This window comes from Liolophura sinensis, chromosome 6 (genome assembly GCF_032854445.1).
Source record: "Liolophura sinensis isolate JHLJ2023 chromosome 6, CUHK_Ljap_v2, whole genome shotgun sequence".
Lineage (NCBI taxonomy): Eukaryota > Metazoa > Mollusca > Polyplacophora > Chitonida > Chitonidae > Liolophura > Liolophura sinensis.
This window is the reverse complement of record NC_088300.1, coordinates 30,645,523-30,670,239: the sequence shown is the minus strand read 5'-3', so window position 1 is coordinate 30,670,239 and position 24,717 is coordinate 30,645,523. Positions and strand designations below refer to the sequence as shown.

General features: G+C 36.7%; 1 protein-coding gene across 1 annotated transcript in view; it reads right to left on the bottom strand.

The window, feature by feature from the left end:
* Window positions 1-24,717, bottom strand: part of LOC135469371 (neurexin 1-like) — a 112,851-nt gene that overhangs the window by 42,011 nt on the left and 46,123 nt on the right. The window contains 4 exon segments of the mRNA XM_064748002.1: window positions 1,219-1,245; window positions 6,566-6,637; window positions 6,639-6,742; window positions 14,625-14,771. Coding sequence (XP_064604072.1) covers window positions 1,219-1,245; window positions 6,566-6,637; window positions 6,639-6,742; window positions 14,625-14,771 — 350 coding nt within the window.

Here is a 24,717-nt window from a genome sequence, read left to right as displayed (position 1 = left end):
ATAATTTGCTTAAATTATGGGGAAAATTGTTACTAAACTGCCACCACCACATCCTGTAGACTGAGATCTGATGAACTCATTTGTGTTTTGTTCGTCATATATCAAACTACACCCAAACCAATTATGTACACAGGGGAGGAACTGTGGATGGGTCAACCCACAAGAGAAAGAAATGGCACATGATACTAAACACAACATAGAGCAGGAGTTAGCACTACCATAATTTAACCTCTGAAGGCATTTAACAAAAATAAATGAGCCAAAGTAGACATGGAATTGCCTATAGACTGAAGCTCGTCAAGAGGCAATTAAGGCCTCTACAGTTTGAAAGTTTCAACAAATTAAAGTTACAGTCTAGTGAAATGAACTCAACCTACATTTAACTTGGGTCAGGATTCTTGGCTAAGATATTAAATTGATCAAATGTTTTTCTAAATAATTTTTCCAAAAAGATCTTGGACATAGATTTTGACACAGGGAATAAAATCCTCTTAAATTTGATTAACATCTGTTAATAAATTTAAATGGTAGTTTTCTAAACTTACCCCTCAGTTTATTTATTAAACTTGATGTACCCTGCTATCACTCAAGGTTGGCACACACTGGGGAGGGGGAGGTAGGTTTACAGACATGTGGGGGGTTGGGATCTATTATCCTAGGAATACACTAGTTATTACATCTAAAACCTTCACGGAAGCAAAAGAAACGGAAAAACAAATATATAAGCATCAGTGGAAAGGGCATTGAAAACTACATTTTAAGTCTAGCATTTAAACTTAAATTAAAAAAATAAATAAATATGGTAGTGTTAAATATAATTTTCAGTTCCACTGAGGCTTACTTATTTTTCTGCTTACTTTCACTTGAACATAGACATTTTATAGTCATGAATTTCTCAAACAAAAAGCCCCCTACCCCAACTACTACATACATACATACATACAGGTTTTACATGTATACACTCTCTGAACAACCCATGTTCAGAGATCAAAAGTCTTTATATACTGCAGTAACAAACAAACAACCAGTTTTTCCAAATTTACTTTAAACCAACTGAAACACAGTGGAAGGGCATTTACACTTAAAGGTTGACTCTTAATTATACCAGTCATAAAATCAACAAGCAAATTTCCAAAAACTCTCAAAAAGGAGCCCTTGACCGATTTACTGATGTTAACAACACTGAATCACGATACCAAACAGCAGCTGTTTACTTACATAGCATACACCTTTATTCCGGGTTAGCTGTTGTAGCAGAAACAATCACACGTTAATGAGATCTTGTTAACAATTTATAATTCCTCCACACCCACAAAAACCAAATAATGCATATTACCATACTTGAAAAACGCATTTCCAATATCCAGTCCAAAAACATGCCACAAGCTTTGGTCATGCCACGTGTGACATGCATACATGTTTATTAACTCAAACAAACATGATGATATCTCTGATGAGTTCTGTACAAATGCAGCCTCACACAAAACTGAGAAGTCAGTATTAATACATAGTTTAATCAGAAGTTTGCAAACCACGTGTACTTGTTCAATATTGGAATACATGTACAACTACAACAAACCAGCATAATTTTTTAAGGCATCCATGTACACATGTCTGCAAGGCATTGGAAAACAAGCTACAAACCAAAACTTTGCAGCCAAGAAAAAATCATATGCACATATAAAAACGTAGGTTTCATTATACAATCCAACCACAGCCACCATATTCGTGCGGAGTACAAAACTGAATCAGTACAAACAAATGTTCCCAGAGACACAGAATTCACCACAGAGGTTTTGGAGATGAGTGAAACAATTACTAAAATCAATTACTATTGCCAGACATCCATGTGTTCATACATTTTTACCTGCAAGGCATTGGAAATTGAGTCACAAACCAAAACTTTGCAGCCAAGAAAAAAATCATATGCACATATAAAAACGTAGGTTTCAACATTAAAATCCCACCACTGCCACCATATTCGTGTGGAGTACAAAACTGAATCAGTACAAACAAATGTTCGCAGAGACATAGAATTCACCACAGAGGTTTTGGAGATGAGTGAAACAATTACTAAAATCAATTACTATTTTCAGACATCCATGTGTTCATACATTTTTACCCGCAAGGCATTGGAAATCGAGTCACAAACCAAAACTTTGCAGCCAAGAAAAAACCATATGCACATATAAAAACGTAGGTTTAATCATAATTCCCCCCACTGCCACCATATTCGTGCGGAGTACAAAACTGAATCAGTACAAACTAATGTTCCCAGAGACACAGAATTCACCACAGAGGTTTAGGAGATGAGTTAACACATACATTAGTATTGCCAGAAACAATAACAGCAATGCTTTTTCAAACCAAATTTGTAATGACAGAGTTCTTCATTGCACACAAAACCACATCAACAACATAAGAGGATTCTGGAGGCTCAAGATCGACTTCTTTGTTTTTTTCCTCTCTTTTTGTGCCAGTCCCAGGTCTCTGATGTTAAATGTTAATAACGGCATGTAAAGGAGCTACACACAGAGGATCACTGCCAGTCTGAATTTTAACAAACACTGACTCAGAAGAGATTAAATCTTGTTTGAGGGCATCACCAATCAATGTAAAGAAAATGGCTACCATTTGATCTTATTAGGTATAAATTCCACAGCTCTGACACAAAAAAAGAGCAGAGAAGGAGGCACTGAAGTGTCCTTGACAAATCCGGGACAGAAATTCTCCATGGATCATAGAGACCAGTCAGTGGCAATCCGATTGGCATTTTAGGACATCAATAATTTAAACAGCTTTGAAATGACATCAATAAAGTATGGTGGCCAGATCGGTAACTAGAGCCAAATGAAAAAAATTACAGACATCGGTCATATTTTATTCATAACTAGCAGAAGCATGAATTAAATTAGGCCATCCTTAAAATGCAATCACTTGTTGGCATAATAAAATGTTAGTGTTCAGGTGCGACCATTCCTTCTTGGTATGGGCCATGAACTGAGTGCCTTTCCCCGAGAAGTAGCCATCGAGAAATTAACACCTCCAATCAACTGAAGTGGATTTCCCTTGTGGAATGAGATTATCAGTTCAACATGGGTTTTCCCCACAAACCTCCTGATGCATGTTTCGGTGTGACCATGTTGCCTGCGAAACCATTGCTGGGGACCAAGGATGAACCTGTAACATGGCCTTCCCCAGAGGTTTGCAGCCAGACCCCTGTGGGTGGGGTTTTAACCCTGACCACACCAAAAGGGCAGAACTGATAACGGTTCAGTGGATCCGAGAAGACCCAATCCAATGTGTAGGAATGGTATAACAGGCAGATGTCACAGTGCCAAATTAAAAGGTAGCTGGGGCAAATTAGATTATTATCGCTCACTTTCCACCAATAGCAGCACACATCATATCCTGCCCCATTCCAGCCAATGAACACACAACAAATGTTCAGTCAGGCATACTATCATTAGTCTGAACTAATGTCACCGAAATCCTCATCCCTGTGAACTATCGGTTTGTGGTGCGGTCTAGCGAAATACACTGCCACTGAGAGCAAAGCTTGGATAATGGACAGAAAGAAGGCAATCTAAGTTGCTTGACTGGATTTTAGGCGAATGTAGTCATAAATAATTCCTGCAACTAAACTGGGAAATTCGCTGGTGAAACCAAAGGGGCTTAATGCGTTCAGCAGATTTAACTCATAGCTATATAATTTTCCAGCAAACATAGGTTTAGATGACTCAAGATCCCTGGGCAATCATGAAGTTCACAGATTCTGGCAATGTTTTTCTTCCAACCATTAGGACACATATTAGTAGTGCGGAAAGCAAAAAATAACCACTGTCTCTCAGCTTTTTTGGAAAGTAAAGATATGTATATGTTGTCAGTTTGATGGACTAACCATGTGAGAAAAGAAAAACAGTGTGTGCCTGTTATAATTACAGGTATACTGACTAAAAGGAGAAGACCTGATGTCTCAAAAATTACAGCACTCAACTGGCCATGAAAATTTATACATCCTATGGCTTCACCACTAACTGTCAAACTTGCAGAGGTAATAAATGTACGAGATATTCCATACAGCAAACAGTTTCATCTTCACAAAATTACATCAAGAGACGTACACATGAGTATGTGATTATCAGTTATACATAGGTGTCTGGAAATCCTTAAAAAAGGATTAAACATTTCATATGTCCATTTTGCTTCCTCAAACATAGAAGAGCTCAATATGAATCACAAGTCCAAGCACTGATTGGTCAGATCCTAAAGCAATGTGAGCTTATCCAATAAAATGGATGCGCTACAGTGGAAAATCTCTCCAAGATGACTGCCTTTACCAGAACAATACAAGGCCTAGCAATTCCTTGTCCTGATCCCTTCAAAGCTACAGACACACAGGTCAAAAATTTGATCAGAAATTACTGATAAACTGACATTCCTGCAATATATCTGGACATCAAAAAGTCACCTTAAGGATATTCTCTTAGAATCCATGTTTTTTCTTTTTATGTGTAAACATATCTGTCTTGCAAATACTTTCAGTCCCAAACAGTACTGAAATGACTTTTGCCAACTACTGGCATGTTTATGCTGAATTCTGATATATGTGCATGTGTTTATTATAAACCTGGATTAAATGTATATTCTGGTACTTGTTCTCCAATCTTGACCCATAAGCCTCGCCCTAGTTATTGGTGTTTCCTGCCATACTAAAGCCAGATTTATCTCATATGTTTACAGGGACAATAAAGCGCCAACGTACGCTAGTTTTTCATGGATATGAGTATGTACATGGACAGCCAATTTCTACATATTGGTTTACAGGCAACATTGTTAAGTTCGTTTTCTGGGTCTATTCTTGTGTCTCTAAGTGACACAGCACCAGAATCCCTGAGGATAAATAAATAGGAAATCCAAAAGAGAAATGTCAAAAGGATTGCCAGGAACAAAATTATGGGCTAACCAAAAACACACATACCATAGCCACAGGGGACCAACAAATGAGACAATTTGTCAAACACACAACTTTTTCAAGACTATGAAATGCTCAAGTGCTGAAAGTCTTCAATCTGTCCATTGGCATTTGTTTTTTTTTTTGTTTCTCTCACACCATGCCACTAGCAAAGCAACTTTGTTCCATTGCAGGATAGTTTATTCTCATCGTCCCATAACAATTTACCAGATGGAATGCTTCATCGTAATTTGACTACCGTTGGTGCCTTAGTCTCAAAGAGCTATTTTCCCTCAGAACTTTTTGTGCCTAGCCTAATGCATGAAATGTTCCTTAAAAGAGACTTCCCCAAAAAATAAATAACTGCAGAAATGCCGCAAGGACAGCTTGGCTATACTGTATATATAAGATGTACTGTTCGCCTGGAGTTAAAAAGAAACTCACAATAAACTGATTACTTCAGTATTTATAGACTATTTAATCACTGGTGGATCTGACATTTTTGTTTCTTGTACGGCTAGCTGCTATGTCCTACAATCCATTCAAATCAGATTAGGGCTAAATCAGCTTATAAAATGTACCAGTATTATAAAAAGATATTTTTGCTGTTTACTCTTAAACTATAAAATCAAAAGCAATTAGATGAGATGAGTGGTCATTGGTTGGATGGAAGATAAATACCTATGAATTATTATGTACATGTAATATTTAATACACAAATAACTTTCCTTAGAAACAAAGAAAATTTTTTTAACTACACAATCAATGCAAAGTAGAATGTTACAATGCATGTCTTACATTTACATGTTTATGCAACACAATATGTACTTCTTCACAAACTCTGCTGTATGAAAGGTCTGTTTTTATGAAAAAATGAACTTAACAGCAGAATTAAAGACAGAACTATGCTTAAATGATCACATGACATACTCATTCCAACACAACGTCGTGCCATCAAAAAAAAAAACTTGACAAGCAACACCTGTTGTTTTAGAGCTTGAAACCATTGGGTTTATCACCATGCAAAAGAACAACAAAACCAGACAAACATCTTGCATGCCCTCTTCACAAACAAGTGTAGACTGAAGAAACAATTTCATAATGGTTTCAAATTTAAGTTGTGCTTATATTTTAATTAATAAATGCTTTGTCCTAGTGACCTATTTTTTTGGGAGAAGAACTATCTATGTACCGTAAATGATGTAAAACTTCATCCACAACTAAATTTTATTTTTATTTTGCCTGATTCTAAGAGTTCTGCTGATATCAGAAAGTTTTGGAAGATAGGGCGATGTCCTACAGGAAAAAGGGTATCAATTTCCATTACCAAAAGCAATATTTCGTGACATTTATTTGCCTCATTTTTTGGACGAAATTTTAGGTCATTTAAAGAAGGTGTTAAGTAAAGCATTGCTTTCCTTCAAGTACTCAGTTGTTTCTAACAGAGACAATAAAATTTATGACAGAAATGGACCATAAAATAAAGAATCAGTAGATAAGTCATTAGATTCTAATTTCACGAGAAATGCATTTTATTACAATGGGAGTTTCTGAGCAATTTTTGTTTGCAAATGCTGGCAATTAAAAAAAGAGAAGGGCAATAAAATTTACCTCTCTGGCTTCCCGTTTCACCACCAGATGGTGCCACTTGTTGTCATCTAAGCGCTGGGTATTCAGGCTGAAGATCTGAAGAGTACACGTCCTTGGTGTAGACTCCTGACCCCAGGTTGACGCTGACCGCAATTCCACCATTTTTTAACGCAATGTTCAAATAGTCTGCCCCATCACCTGCACACACAAAACACAACAATTTATTAACTCAGTCATGAGAGCCCCAGTCTACAAACACCACGTCACAAGCCAAATATTAATGAACAAAAAAAATCCATTTAATAAATCATTACAATCTGATGACACTTGCTCGCAAAAACAAAAAAAAAAAAAATAACTATATATACTTTATATATGCCTAGTATACATCAGTGATGTAGAATGTCCAGATGCCTGCAAGCCAGTCATTAAACATTAAAACACTGTCCTCAGATTAATGGCTAGCCCAGTCCAACTTCCATTCTTCTGCTGATTAGCCATGTCAACAAAACCAGGAAATAAGTAATGACAAATGGTTTTGGATGAACATCACTGTTTGTTACAGGAGCTCTGCCAACAGACAATTCAATTCTCTTTAATGACAACTTTAACATGGAACATGGATTCCAACAATAATGTCCTTTCTTTATCCCTTGGTCTAATTTTACATATATGTTCTAAAAAAAAAAAGTTTGTTTCAGAGGTGTGCAAAAGCTACATAGCACTCATATGTATACAACATGTACTCGACAAGGATTTATTCAGTGACTGTGTTTTTAATTTATTTATTTGATTGGTGTTTTAATGCCATACTCAAGAATATTTCACTTATATGACCGTAGAGAGCATTATGGTGGGAGGAAACTGGGCAGAGCCAGGGGAAACCACGACCATGTGCAGAGTGACTGGGAATGTGATATCACTGTTTTGTATTATAAAACAGTCTTAGAGATTAAGGCTGAAATATTAATCATTTCATGATGATACAAACAATACATTTCAATTGTTTTTTGGTTATGATTGATCAGCATATTTTCACTACACATACTTAAGGATAATTACTGGGATATTTTGTTTTTCAGCTCTGAAAAAAATATATGTTAAAATCTTCTGCCAAGAACTACTTTTAAAATGTGTTAATGTTCTGTATGAAATTGAATGGCACATAAATCCATATACAGGCACATTCTGTATTCTTGTTTAATAATGAACAATTCACTTATCCTCAAGAAAGCTTCAATTACTGTGGTGTGACCCATCATTTACATTAACCATGAAAGACACAAGAACAGCAATTTTTATTCAATCTACCAGACAGAAGAGTTGAGAACTTTTGTTCAGACAAATGAAAATTCACAGCAAGTCAAATTATCTCCACTGAGATTAGTATTGTAACATAAAACTTCACTGAATGCATGCACGTAAAGTCAGAGAATTCATTGAGCAAAAAAATTCAGGTACACAACTAAACCAGACTCTGGTCATTCCACAAATGAGAACAAACTTTTTGCGTGAGACATGTTTCTCAGATTTCTTCCTTCCTCAAGAAGCACATTAATTATTCAGGGAAAATAAGACGATTTACTACATTGTCTTGTCAAAATGTGTTCCCACAAAAAACATACAGCATCTCCCAGACACCAAGACTACGCAGAATATCAGAGGAAACTCGAAAAGGTTGCCAATGTATTATGCAAAGGAAAAAGATTCCTGTCTAAGGTGTTTTTTTGGCCCTAAGGAGACGACACAGCAGGTATCCAGCCGCATACATTAGGCCCATGCAGGTGAAGACAAAGAAATGATCAAGACAAAGAACTGTTGAAGACAACAAAAAAAAAAAAAAAAACAAGATGGATAAACTCAAAGGAAAAGTGAGGAAAAAAAATTCTCCCAGCCTTTAAGGCAGGAAAGAACTGCGGCAAAGTTGTTCACATGTCTCCAAATGGCAAAACATTGAATTCACTCATTTATAATCCTAATTAACAAAAAAACAGAACCTAATCATATTCTTACAAGTATAATTATCCTAGGTGTTTTTTAAAATGAATGAGTCCAGTCCAGTACCTACTCAGTTTAAAACTCATATTACTTTTTAAAAATTACCTGATTTATTTATTTATTTATACTGAAATAATGTTTTTTCAAGCATATTTTTCTAATAAGACTGGTACTGGTCAGTTTTATTGATTACGGCAGCAGGAAAAAGAAACCACAGCACTGCATCTACAGTACCATTCCACCTGACTTAAGGCTACAGGCAAACCACTTCAAGCTGGATTCAATCCTGTAAGCTGATTGGCCAAGGGCTATGGAACTTTTGACAGTACATATTTGTCCATGTACAGCCAATAATCTTGACCTAAAAAAATCATTCATTCTGGCACTGGCTTCAATTTACTACCTTCAGTTGAGACTGGTATTACCACTCAACCCTTACTTGTTGTCAATTGTTGTCCAGCTATTTCCGAGGTTGTGTTTGTTACACCCATCTAGAAGTTTTCAAGGACATACACAATACTCACCAACCATTGGATGCACATCTACATAGTGGACTTTTGAGCAAACAAATCAATAAATATCCTATTTGATTCTCACTAAAAATGTTAATCATTAAAAACAAAAAAAAAAAACTTTACTTATACATAATGTACACCAGGTCTCTATTACCATCCAATACATTAATCATCATGTGTTAGTTACAAATGTCAAAGAGGGGCGTCCAAACAGAACCTTTTTCTGACCATTTTGTTTGAGCACACTGTCCAGATCTTACTTTTCTCAATCCCTCCCATGTTGAAAGCTCTGAAAACATACAGTGTGTCCAAATATGTGGAGCGCTAATTTCCTATTTTACCTATCCCCTTGGATGGATAAATACAACTGGGTAAAACCCTCTGATATCAATAAATTTTAATCGTAATACAGTCCTACGAAAACACTGTTATGCCTAAAGCCGTCCACGCCAGTATGGCTTTGAAAATAAAGCAAAGGTACCACAATGAAAGAAATGTAATTGTTCCACATTTTGAACCAATAGACAGAATCTATACACTTCTACTCCTGAAAATCAGCTTAGCTATGTGTACTGTATCACTGGCAAGATTGATAGATGACTGATGAGGGTTGGACTTCAATAAGACCCCACAGGCAACCCGACCCTCAGAGAGGAAGTCCTGACAGGTTCCCCAGCAATCCCCCCAAAAGCTTTGTCCATCATGATCAGCCCAACTAGCTCAAATAATAACAGCCTTAGGCGAATGATTTAGAGAGAATATTGACCAAAAAGGTCACAGGTTCTTAACACAGAATCAGTTTCAGCAAATTTGGCGACCCAGAGTTTGGTAGTTCCTGTTCAATATCAAAACCTGGTAAAGGTCAGAGACAAACAGAAGCACTAATACACAATAAACACATGATGAGTGGAGACTGTAGATTATGGCCTTTATTTCCCTCAAATTACTACATGTATGATGAAACAATATTAATTTCAGAACAGGTGATTATGCAGCACAACAACCAAACTTTGGAAAACCAGGACTTGTGTAATATGTAATTCCTCCAGCTGTGTTCTGGCATTAGATTAATTTTATTTATTTATCTATTTAATTGGTGTTTTACGCCGTACTCAAGAATATTTCACTTATACAATGGCAGCCGGCATTATAGTGGGAGGATACCGGGCAGAGCCCGGCGGAAACCCACAACCATCCGCAGGTTACTGGCAGACCTTCCCACATATGGCCGGAGAGGAAGCCAGCATAACTTTGACTTGAACTCACAGAGACCGCATTGGTGAGAGGCTCCTGGGTCATAAGGCTGCGCTAGCGCGTTAACCAATTGAGCCATGGAGGCAATGAACACCAAAGAAAAAGGTGTCTTATACAGCGTGGTTTTATGTAAACTGTGATCCTAATGTATAATGACATTAAGGTTTTCCCGAACTAATTACTTCATTAATAGCTCTTTCCTCCGATACAGTCAAATGAATCATGACCAAGACTGTATCATTATACAAGAAATTCTATGAATGCAAACCCTATGGAAGTCAGACAATTACAGTCCCTGAATACATAAACTGCTTAAATAAATCGTTATCATGATATCATTTTAAATATTAAAAGTTATGTAATTATCACTTGGTTTGATCTTCATCAAAGTTATACTAAACCTGACCTCATTTATCTTCCCAAAGGAAACATTTCAGATCTGGTATTTTAACGATGGTGTCTGTAGCCAATCTCATTATCAACAGCCAACCACAATCTCGTCTTGTTTGTTTTCAATTATTTTCTCACTTTCAAATTCTAACCTGCAATCCCTGGTGTTGATTTTGGCTGTCATAACTAATGGTTTTGATCAAAGATAAAATGACAGATTTTTAACCCTTTGATGTAAATAGACACAGAATTTGGTACAACATGCCAAACAAAATGTAACCTACATATTCTATAAAACAAACCTTCCCTTCAAATGAACATGGCACAAACCATTTAAAGCTATTTTTAAAACTTAATATATTTATTTAAGTGGATACTGTATTGACCTCTATAAACTTTTATGTTATACACTTAGGCTGGGAAAAATCGGCAAACTTCAAAAATTCTGTATTCACCCTCTTGACTAAATTTGACCCCAGGTTTTACATGACGGGCCTGCCTTGGCTTGACATACAGCTCGAAATTAAAAATAAATTAATTAAACAGAAGTTATATAAGAGCCAAAACAAAAGAGTGCATTCCTCTGTAAAGCAGAGTGAACCGGCCTTTTCACATTACTACATGTACAGCCTTTTAGACATAATATCTCTTCTAATGTTTATCTCTTTTAAGATTTAACTTGATCATGTACACTAATTGCAGTCTAATACATGTACATGTACACATGCATAGGAGAAATCTGCAGTCCAATACATATACATATGCATAGGAGAAATCTGTAGTCCAATACATATATACATGCATAGGAGAAATCTGTAGTCCAATACATATACACATGCACAGGAGAAATCTGTAGTCCAATACATATACACATGCATAGGAGAAATCTGTAGTCCAATACATATACAAATCTGTAGTCCAATACATATATACATGCACAGGAGAAATCTGTAGTCCAATACATATACACATGCACAGGAGAAATCTGTAGTCCAATACATATACACATGCCTAGGAGAAATCTGTAGTCCAATACATATATACATGCATAGGAGAAATCTGTAGTCCAATACATATACACATGCACAGGAGAAATCTGTAGTCCAATACATATACACATGCATAGGAGAAATCTGTAGTCCAATACATATACAAATCTGTAGTCCAATACATATATACATGCACAGGAGAAATCTGTAGTCCAATACATATACACATGCACAGGAGAAATCTGTAGTCCAATACATATACACATGCATAGGAGAAATCTGTAGTCCAATACATATACACATGCACAGGAGAAATCTGTAGTCCAATACATATACACATGCATAGGAGAAATCTGTAGTCCAATACATATACACATGCATAGGAGAAATCTGCCAAGGAATCAATAATGGAACCTTCCTAAATGCTCCAGTTGTTAAATATAAGTTACGAGGTTTTAACTTTTAACTCAAGTGTGATTGATGAAATTCCAATGGTGTGGGCTAAACTCCAAAAATATAGCCTTAATTTTACATCACAAAGCCAAGTGGCCTTTACTATTATTACGGCAGAAGATATATTGACAGCTTACAGGTTACGGTTTTTCATTGTCCACTTGAGTGAAACATGTCAACTTCAGTCAACAATCCAAAATAGGCGATCTGCCAATTCAGGATTGCCTAAGAGGTCATTTACAGAAATTCCTATGTACGAATTTAAAAACTGCCACATATATAATTATCTACTGTCTGTTGCAAACAGCCCTTCTAAGACAGCCATTTTAGCACATGACGAAATTGAAACCCTGAAATTAAGTGGCCAGAGGAGTTCGCCAGTGTGAAGAGGTGCCATTTAAAGGTCTCAAACAGTATTCGGTTACAAGGCCAGCAACAAAAAGACTTATCAGATCCTATAATGGCTGGGTGACATTTAAAAGAAAAAAAAAAAACAGGATCTGTCAACTGACAGCCCGTACATCATGCCTATTGTCAGATACATCTAATCTCTAAGATATTGTTTCTCTTTACAAGGAAACCCATAACAAGTAAATAGTCCTTCATGGGATGTCAAAAACTTAATCAAAACTGACAATAGCTAGACTCAATGTGCAGTATCCACTTCAAGGTGTCGAACATGATGTGAGAAATAAACAGACAGCTATAAGTAACTTATATGTCTTAACAATGAAAGAGGACCAAAGCTACAGTGCTAGGTGTAGGTTCAATCCCAGAACTGGACAAGGAATTTTTTTATTGTTGCCCACCGACATTATTAATGGGGCCCCTTAAAACCACTTGTATTCCATCAGTGTGGTATGCAAGTCTGTATGTAAGATGGTTTGTTAGTAACTTGCCAAAAGTCTTGCTTTATCCCAGGTGCTCCAGTTTCCTCCGCCAATTAAACTAACAGTATGGAATTATTAAACATTAATTAAATAAATAAAATCAAATTCAGAACTGACAGAGAATATTAATAGTATTCTAGGTGCCATCACATAGAGTGAAATATTCTTCAGGATGGCATAAAACATCAATTAAATAAATATAAGTAAACAATTTCTAGAATTAAATTTTCATACATACACACATACGTACGTACGTACGTGCGTGCGTGCGTGCGCGCGTGCGCGTGCGCGTGTGCGTGTGCGTGTGTGTGTGATGAAATGAATATAACCAAGACTTTATCATTTATACAAAGTTCCCTGGATTCTTTTGTGGATATGAGAAATGGGCAGATGGAGTCTGCATCTAACGAGCTATATAAACAACCATATGTTATGTACAAGGGGACATGGGTTTGTTTACACCTCAAAGCCATGGTACATTGTCTAATAGAATATATCCCAGTCTGTCTGGGAAAACACTGCCCCAAGTGAAAAGTGATGAGCACAGGGCAGCACGCTGTGCTATCTTGTAACCCCACTGGACATGGCTAATGTTTATTAATACAGACAGACACAAAATGCTCTTTTCATGGCTGTGACTTTTTCTGTATGCAGACAAGGGTAGAGCTAATGTTTATTAATACAGACAGACACAAAATGCTCTTTTCATGGCTTGTGACTTTTTCTGTATGCAGACAAGGGTAGAGCTGAGCTGTAAATTTCTATAGTGTTACATGAAGAAACAAGGCACTTCTTAATGAAAACCTTAAACTGTAAAGCTCTTTTTTATTCCCACTGCTTATGGAATGAGGAAACTAAGAGTGCACAGAGCAAACCTCTAGACAGGCCAGCCTTTGGTTAAGTTCCTGATAATGTTACAGACAAATTGGTGGGAGACCAATGTGTGTTACATGGCATGAACTGACACATTCACTGTCAACTCCATATTGTCACCGATGAAGGCAATGAAGGCGCCACAAACAGTGAGAACGGGGGAATCCACAAATTCTCTGTCCACAGAAGAGAAGAAACCTATGTGTTCTGGTGACTGAATCTTATCACTTGGCCGTATAACTGCTTCTTAAATTATATGTGTATGTGACACACTTACGTGCACCCTAATTCCTCAACCTCTTCACACATAAAATAGTAACCGTAAGTGTGATTCAAGCTCTTTTTAAATTTGATTTTAGAGATAAAGCTATTTTGGTTTATTGAGTGGGTCATCTTAGAGGTTTCACAGAAAGTATAATTTAACATACATACACACATATATATATATATATATATATATATATAAATATAATAAGTCTACACAGAATTATGAACTCAAAGCATCCCTGAATAAATATGTCGCAATCATGCAAAATGGTTGAAGAATTACAGTAAATAAATTAAAATGGATGTTGATTTTGGTCATAATTTGACCGTATCAAATACATGTCTACCGTAATAAGATTTTTCTGGTTTCCAGTTCTGTGTGTGATGATGGAATACGATATACCACTTGAATTCTGTGAATGTTTGCCTGACACTATTAAATGTGACCTACCTGTGTAGAAGAGCAGTCCATTGGCCTGTCTGGTACGGAACTGCAGATTAACCTCATCCACATTGCTAACGATGGGGTCACCACGGCTAGACAGGTCATATGACAAGTAGTGAGCACCAAAAAATGTCGCTTCAGATGGTGTTTTTGCTGCGAAGGAAAAAAAGTAGAATGAGATCACAGCTGTACTAAAGTAAAATCTGTTCAAAGGAAAGACTTTTTTGTTATATATATATTTATTGATTTTAGAAATATCCCCATAGAAAAGAAACAGTGAGATATAGGTATGTAGTTGTGAAAATGAAAAGGGATAGGAAATTCTCATTAAAACTGCATATTTCATGACAATTCATAGAAAACATGACTTAAAGGCTGTCCTACATTTATTAGACATGATGAACAGGTACACAGAAAAGGTACACAAAAGATGTGCAAGAAAACTCCTTCAACACAATTCAGGCAACTGCAAAGCACTTAATGACGACCTTCCAAGATCATTCGTTATTAATGTAACAGATTTCAAAGTTTTCCTGTTAATGCTCACAGGTTTAAAAAAGAAAACAAAACAAACAAGCGCAAATTTCCTATAGCTGCGACATCCTGCAAAACAGCTGATGTTATCTTGCACTCAGACCTCTTGTTATTAAGTGAGTGATCATTTTAAATTGGAAAACGTCAAAAATTCAACAAAACAACCAATAGACAGAGCAATGCATTGGGCTACATGTACCCTGCTTGATTGTCCAATCTCTGAACTGTCTTGTCTGAATTGGCTGATACAGTAGTTGCTTGAGATTTGACATGGTGTACACACTGTATGGGTACAAAACCACAGGACAAACCACAGAACCACAAACTCTGTCACTAACCGCATCAAACCCGAGGCAACCTGTGTCCATTTCCGCAAGTTTTAAGGATTATTTTGACATAAGGCATACAGAAATTTCACCAACATACCAGCTTTATATAAAAGTTTTGAGTAATCATGACAAAAATGACCCATAACCAGACAAAAAGGAAATAGTTCTGTGGCCTCTGTTTGACATTTGAATAATTTAACATGATACAAAAAGGTAAACAAATGTAAATAATCCTTTGTCCTTGAACCACCAAGTTTTTGTAAATGAAGCAGACGTACTGTGAACAAACAATAACAGTTTACTGCTAAATGTTCTAGACATGTACTTCATCAAAACTGATCAGCTGGGGTTTCCATGGAAACCACATACAAATTGGCCAAATTTGGTCACCCCTTGTCTTGCCACCATTTACGCAGATCTGCAGAGGAGATTAATAGCATTTGCAATGGCTGGAGACGGAATAGAGGCTGGCCGCCTGACTGACTGATACGGTGCCAACAAGTTACCCCCAGACCCTCACCCAGCCCAACTAATGATCAAGTAAATAGTTGAAGGCCACCAGATAGTCATATTTCAAAGAAAGACTTTCAACCCCTTGATGAACATCTACAGATCAATTTTTCTTAGGATGCCAAGGTCATGTCTTCTTTTCAAGGTCACTTCTTATATTACATTATGTAATAATTCAACAATACCACTATAACAGCAATCCAAGAATTACATTGACGTTGACATTTTTTTCCAAATAGCAATAAATCTAGATACCAATAACAACCCAATGTCCTTTTAATTTTCAGAATTGTAGTCATAGCAAGAAAGATAGAACAGTTTTGCTCTGAGATCCAACATTCTTCTTTCAACTAAATGCCACCATCTTGTTAAAATCAGCTTTCATGTAGATGTTGAAAAAAGTTGGTCAACATTCCCCAGCCCTGGCCAAAGTTAAACTGTAGAAAAACTAAATGGCTGAGATGGTGTTGTTCTTATCTTGCACAATCCTAAAGGTATTTTAAAGCTGTTTAACACTATTTAGGCCTTAACAGCTCCTGTCAAACATGTGAAGATATCATCTGACTGAATAGACAGACAACACAAGATTTCCTGGTGACAGTTTGGTTGTAGATAAAATTCAAATTGCTTCCCTAATTTGAATAAGACATATCAGAAATCATGCTTGTGATAAGGGCATAAATGTACACGTACATGTATGTAACGATTGAGACCATCTGACGTGTTTTTCAAACAAACCCCAATCAGACTGAATGGCATGTGTGGAAGTTGCAAAATTTTATCTTGCAGATCTTATGGGCTGCCCTGCGAATTACCAGGCAAACTGTTGGGATGTGTTCAAAGAATTGGCTGGTCTTACCAATCAAGTATATAAAAAGAATGCCAATTAATGGGCATCAGGAGTCAATGGCCGAAGTCGTTAGTTCCGGTCATGTTCAGAAGAGAACAATGAGTACCATTGATTAGGCTGTGGGGAGAGGCTAGTCGAAGTATGGAGGCAGACCCACGACCAAATAGAGATGTTACTGTGATTGATACGGCTGCCGAGGCTCTGAGTTGGGCCTCTCATGTGCACTGAGGAGAAGATAATTTACCTCCCTCTCAATCGCCATGGAGATGACCCTTGACCTTGACCCTGGAGTACTTTCCATGCAGTTCGATTCATTGGCTCATTGGGACATGGTTTGGGAAAGCTGAAAACATTTTGGACAAAATTGGCACAATAATTATCGATTCTTCAGTTCGTAGCGCTAGGTGGAAGCCAGGAATCAATAGCACTAGGGGCATGTCAAGTGCTGGGCTGTAAACAAACATAAACACTCAATAATTTCATTTTCTTTCAACTATCCCCAGGCTAGAACCATGTTCGAGGTTTGACCATACACAAACACTAGCAGGTAGACTTGTGATAAATCAAGCTGACCGGTGTCCATAATATTACTCGCACACATCAAAAAGAGGTAAATCAGTGTGTTTTTCCTCCCACCATGTACATCAGAAAGATTTAGTTACTTTATGAAGGAGTTAATACATGTATAGACACAGGAGGGTAGCTTGGCATATAACACATACATGTAGTTACACAATACTTCTATATGGTACATATAGGGCAGTTCACATGTGTAAATCATCTAAAAAAAAAAGGTCGGTGAAATTACACAATAGATTGTTGAGATTAATACCTATCAAAAATAGCACATTTAAACTGGGCAGGGAAAAAAATCAGGCAGTAGATCATATTAGAAATGATTTCTATTATATCCATATTGCCTCACAGATATCAATGGCAATGCCAACAAAAATGAAATGTACTGAACTACTGGATTTTGCCGAACAAAGACATTCATATTTCTTGAATCAAATTGAACCAAAGATGCTCTGAGCTTGTCTACAAAGGTGGAAAACAGACATATCAATATCCCACAGAGCATCATCAAACCCCAGGAGAAATGCGCTTCCTCTCCCCATTTCTTGACCACATCATTCAACAACTTACATACGAGATATTTGCGCAAGATGTTGCAGACTAAAAAGAGAAATGGGGTTTCTTATTCGCCCCACTTACTGCGTCAGAAAATCTATATGTTTCTGCTTCACCCTGCCTAGATTAACAATCAACCCGGGTTTGGGCCCTCGACAATTTTCCAATATCTGTGAGCTCACTTGAGACCCATATTTACTTACCCCAAACTATTTGTATGGGGATTCTTACAGCTTCTTGAAATTCATATCATATCTATTTTCACTGCTTTTGAGAAGCATTTTGTATTAAAAACAGTCTAGTATTTCTAGCATTTTTTTTTTCTCAACCCATTTCTTTGTTGTTTAATGATTGAGTGAGAGGGGTACCGAAAAAAAAAAAAACTATGCTGCCATGGGTAACTAGGTTATTCCCGAAAATCAATAGATTGGGAACAAATTCGCCAATACTTGTGACACAGATGAAAGGGCCACAGACAAATTCCTGCTTCGCAAACCTGTCAAATCGACAAATATCACCATCGCATTTACCAAAGCAATTGAGTCGTGATCTGGACTCGGTTAATCCTGATAGCGCAGACGCCGATTGGGCGATCATCTCACAGGGCCGTGATTACACAAAGTTGGCCTTTGCTGCAACGCATGTTTTATGCCACCAGAAGAACATGTGTATCCAACTGGGTTCTGATGAAGACGGGAACATATGTGGGAATACATCTGCAGTGGGAATAGCGGGCTGGCAAACTGGGGCCTAGAAAACCTGTCCCAATGTTTAACATGGAATTTCATGACAGCTCAGTCAGGACATCGTTGCTTGAATTGTACTTGATTATGTTCATTACACCAATACAAAAACCACTTAATTTCAATGTATGTGTCATGATCAGATGTAATGGAAAACTACATGTACAGTTTACATTCATGTAATGGGAAGGTCTGCAGCAACCTGCAGATGGTCGTGGGTTTCCTCTGGGTTCTGCATGGTTGCCTCCCACCATAATGCTGGCCGCCATCATGTAAGTGAAATATTCTTGAGTACGGCGTAAAACACCAATCAAATAAATAAATACATTTATGTAATGTGTAAAAAAATTAAATCCAGATTAAAGCTTGACGCAAAGATAAACCTGCTAACATAAAACAGGCAAAATGTGCATGAATTATGAAAAAGCAAAGAAAATTGCCTGTCTGGTTAGAGGTGAAAGAAATCCATGTAAACAATTTCAAATAGACGTACATGTGGTAAATTCAACATATCTTTGGGATCACTACATGCTGTAACCTATGCGTGCATGTATACATGCATCTAGTAAATATATTAATAATTTATTTATATATTTGATAGGTGTGTTATGCCCTTACTCAAGAATATCTTACTTGTATGACTGTGAGAGGAAACCCATGACCATCTGCAGTAATAATAAGAGGAAACCCATGACGATCTGCAGTAATAATAATAGTTTTATACCATCAGCTATTGAAATTACACTAGAAGGGATCAAGCCTGTGATTTACATGTAAAATTTCTATACTAGAACAAACATGCACTTTTTGATCTTGTGCATTGTACATTGACACATGTTGACATGAATATATAATGAAGCTCAATTGAATACAATATGAACTTCATAATGGGCAAGCTGAGAGCTTTAATGACTAGAACAAAGTATGAAACTATAAAGTTGATCGTTGTCATGACAATCAATTCATCACTTACAAATAGTGCTCCAAATTTTTAATGCTAATGATGTTGGGGTGGAAAAATAACCATGTATATGAAAAACAAAACAAAAAAAAAAAACAGAAGAAAAGAAATATGATAAAACCATGGGCCTCCAGGCATTTTTAATTATAAATATCAACAGTCATTAGTCTTCCTTTGTCAAAAAATTGATTAGCTCTTTCGTATAATTTCCCTTCATAATGGACAATTTTCCAGGGATGGTGAGAGACAAATTAAATGATACTGTTATAAAGTCAGTATAGATCTGGTGATATACACAGTCCAGGCTAATGTACTCAGAGGTTAGGCATCAAATGATGACATGACCGAAACTCATCACTAGTATGTCTATGTTGACACTGAAACAGACATCAGCGTCAGCCATCTGCAACTTCCAAGAAATTGTTTTGTCCCAGCAGACGGACATGTATGTAGAACAATACTAGTACAAGTGCAATTATACACCAAATTTTTAGAACACCATTACAGTTTTATTCAATTGTTTCACTTCAGTCATAATGGCTGGGTTTATAGGTGGAGGTACCGGAGTGCCCAAGTATAAAACACAAATATAAAAACCATGCATATTTCAATATACAGGGTAAATGGTATAGGTGCATATATCAATAAAAGGTTTTTAAAATAATATTTTAATAATAATAAACCTAAACCTAATAAACCTATTAGCTTATTTATTTTATTGGCGTTCTTCAATATATTCAAGAATATTTCACTTAGTAACGTTGGCCAGCATTATGGTGGGAGGAAACCTGTAGCTGGCAAAACTTCCAACCAATGACTGAGAGAAAAAGCGAGCATGAGCTGGACTTGAGCTCACAGCCACCACATTGGTAAGGGGCTCTTGGGTCAACATGCTGCATCCGCACCCTAACTAGGCCATGTAGACCCCTCACATACACGTAATACAAACCTCAACCTGAATTATTACTACATTTAGCACATTTAGACTTGTTTCATTTTCTTTTCCTCTGGAATCCTTCACCAAAAATGTTAAAAAATAAAACAATGTTTTTTTTTTCATCATGTGACATTATTGGCAATACCAAAATCTTCAATAAACAAAGCGAACATTTATTTCCAATTGACGTTAAATGAAACTGACAATCGAAAAAAAGTTACTTTATCTTTACAAATGGTTGTAGAGAAATGAAAAGTGGTGAAACCACAGTCGATCTATATTGTAGAAAAGAATGAAGTGAACATGAGCGATGATTTTGACGTGACTGCATGCCGAGAAAACAACATCCTCCGCAGCAGGATAAACAGGTTCACAAGACATCTTCATGAAATGAACGATCCCTGTCAACGCTTCACCACGTGACAGGCTTTCCAGTCCAAACAAAAACAACATCCACAGAACAGATATTAAGTAAATGCTCTGAAATTAACGACGGAGGAATTTTGTACTTCGTTAAAAAAAATGTATAAAAACACAACACAGCTTCACTTGCCCACAGAAATAATTCAGCAAAAAAAATCTGACCTGTCAAAGAAAATGTATTACCCTTCACCCCAAGACGTTAAGTGCTTCAACTTAAACGGCTTCAAATTTTTAAAGAAATTAACATAAATAGCATCGCCCACATGCTGCTTTAAGCATGCTGGCAATGTTGCTTAAGAAAGTCCAGCTTTTCCCACAGAGCAGAGAACTGACTGGTCCTACCCCGTCTGAATAGTGCAGTGGTGGTTATACCGTAATTGGCAGTCGAACTGAATTCCTGTCAAGGACGATAGAGACCACACAGAATCAAAACAACCTACTAGTGGAAGCTCCAACCAAAATTCCAACATGCTATTTTACATTTACAGTCATCACTGAACTGTCCAATACTCTTGATACATAAAATAAGGCTGTCTAAACGAATGAAGTCATGATTTTTATCACCGTTACAGTAATGTTGTGACGGCTCGTTCAAGTTGGTACGATTGGTAATAATTTAGCCATTAGGAACTGTTAATACAATTAGAAAATAAATACATGTATAGACTACACAATGACACACAAGTAGATCTATGGAGAAAATGAACTAATTTTATATACACCTTTGAAATTTAAGAGTGACCTTATTCCACTTCAACTGTATTTGACATTTAACAACAAAATTTCAGCTTGAGACAAACGGATTATGTTACAAGACCATTCTGGTATTTAATTTCACTCGAATCATATCAGATTGATCTATCCTCCAATACCTTATATGGATATATTTATTTTCACACTATACGTATTAATGATCTGAGAGCGGAATTCAGACAAAATGTACCCCGACACATTTTGGCGTAGCTGTCAGCATATAGATGTATCTATATGAGTTGTATTAGGGTTGAGGCTTAATTACCCATGCTTCAGCTCACGTCTGAACCAACTGCCAGTCCTCTTCCCTTTTATTTAATATCACTCATTTCCTCTCCATAATATCAATTTGCATCGCCATGGAAACCTAATGTGGATAATGGATCCTTGACAACAGTCTCTCCCTGTCCGCTAAGGCGATTTTCTAAAAATAAATCATTAATATTTAATGCTCCAAACCTACATCTGCAGACAAGTATTTAATGGAAAAGAAAAAATCCGCTTTTGCTGAAATAAAAAAATGGAGCTATGAGACCAGGTGTCCATGGTTTTCAACTGGCCTTTCTCTATATGTACTCTTTGGCCAAGAATACATATTGTTTGACATGTAAATGGATTTTCCGTTGAGTCAGGTAGATCTGATGAAAGCTACCAGGGTCATCTAGTCTGGACCGATTACCCTTTAGTTAAAAAAAAAAAAAAAAAAAGGACGGGGGAGTATGCAATTATTAACTGAAGGCAGATTGCTACAGCTAATATTGTGTAATTAGAAGAACATCAACTTGGTACATGTATTAGAAAAAAAAAGTAAATAAGACCAGGAAGTTGTAATTCAATGAACAAATCCAATTTAGGAGAAGTAGTCTACATGGACGTGTATAACTTAAAAATGCTATTAATCTGGCTATTTTTTGTTGTTGTTGTTTTATTTTGTTTTTGGGGTTTCATTTTTTTCTGTGCACTGCAATCAGGTGCAAATTTTCACTGAGGTGGTCAACTGATGTGTCACCTCCAAATTTACTTATCTCAGTGTCCAGAATAAACCCATAAGAGCACTCAAGTTTACCATTAAAAATATTCCCTTAGGATAAGATGCTCCAATCAGACAGGACCTGCTGAGAAGTTGCTCCAATCAGACAGGACCTGCTGGGAAGTTGCTCCAATCAGACAGGACCTGCTGGGAAGTTGATCCAATCAGACATCTGCTGAGAGTCTTACATCTACACGTACATAAAGATGGATAGGAGATATGCACATGTAGATTTCAAACTTTTCAATTTTCCCACTGAATTATTTCATGAAACACATAAACATGCTTGTCACGCTGTATCTATATACCCATATGCATATTCACACCTTACAAATAAAACATGTGTGCTAAAAAAAAAAAGAGAAAACACAATCAACAACAACAACAAAAAACCAAAGTAAGTATACATTACATATAAAACGCTTAATTGGCCTACTAATTTACACAGGAGCTCATTAAACTACTACCTAAAAAAACATTAAAATAATCATTTTTACACCTGAACGCTCCAGTTCACATTAATACTATTAATACTCTGCTCCCACACACCTTTCCAAAAAAAGTTGAAATCTACACATCCCACAAGACTGGGTCTCAGAACCAAACATTAACTCCATTACACTCACATACCTTTTCTTGCATTTTTTTCTTAATTTGTTTCTACATATTAATGTGCCGTGCGATGTTATCTCACAGATAATCATAGGGTGGTTAATTTCATCAGGCAATATACAACAAAAAAAAAAAAAAAGGAAACCTTCCACTGTGACCCCTCAGGTAGGTCCGTCTTGCACCATTGCTGACACCTGACCTAATTAAGAGACAATCTTAACGATCCCACTAGATCAGCCAAAGTAGTCTCAAACCAGTATGTCTAATGCTTTGAGCTGCCCACACATACAATTCCATAAATACATCCGGCACAGACAAGGCCAGCTCTTTGACAGGAAACAAACTGTTTCCTCTCTTTCATCTGTTCAAAGAACAACACATTAATCCTGTGGAGGTATAACCCTTATATCAAGCTGTGTTTCACTTCACACATTCCAAGCTCTTCTCCCACCCACAGAGACTGATCTCCTTTTAGATTAATCCACGAAGCAAAGGAACAATCAGATGCAATTAGGGGCTGAAATGCTCGAGCATCTTTGAAACTTCTAAGATTCCTGCTAAGCTATACAAATCTGACACACTCTTGAGTTCCAGGCTGACATTTGAAGACAGATGTTTGACATGTTTGAAGTCTATATTCATATAGACTTCATGTTGTGTTTGGAGATGTTGCTCTCAGCATGACATGTCCATGTTTACACTTGGGGTCAGGAGGGCATTTTCCATTCATGATTCAAGATTCTTCCTTTAACAAAATTTAGTACATTTTCTTCATCTAATATCTCATTCTTGCATGTTACTAAACAATTTTACCATTTTACAATAGACACATTTTACTTGCCTATGATTGGTCCATCCATTGGGCCATGCACTGTTTTTTGGGAGGGTTCATTAATTTCATATCAGAAAAACTTACATATAAGAATCAGCATCAAAAGCCGTCATTTTATTACGGCCTTTATGGGTTTTTGGAAGTGCATTTTTACATGCTAAACTTCAGGTGGAATACAGGACTTGAATAAATCTGTACGTGTGTGCATGGTTTGTTAAAGGGAACATAAAGTTAGCCACCAAAGCTCACTCGATTAATAAAGTTGTATTTCAGAAATGTTCTAAACATATTTTAAAAATCCTGCACAACTTATCAACAAAATAAGCAGCAAATGATTGACAGTACCCACTCATTTGATGACGCCATATAGCTATCTAGAGCGAAGTCACAAAACCCAGGAGCTCTCCCATATTGTCAGTATTCAACAATATGCCAATAAGAAAATACAAACAAA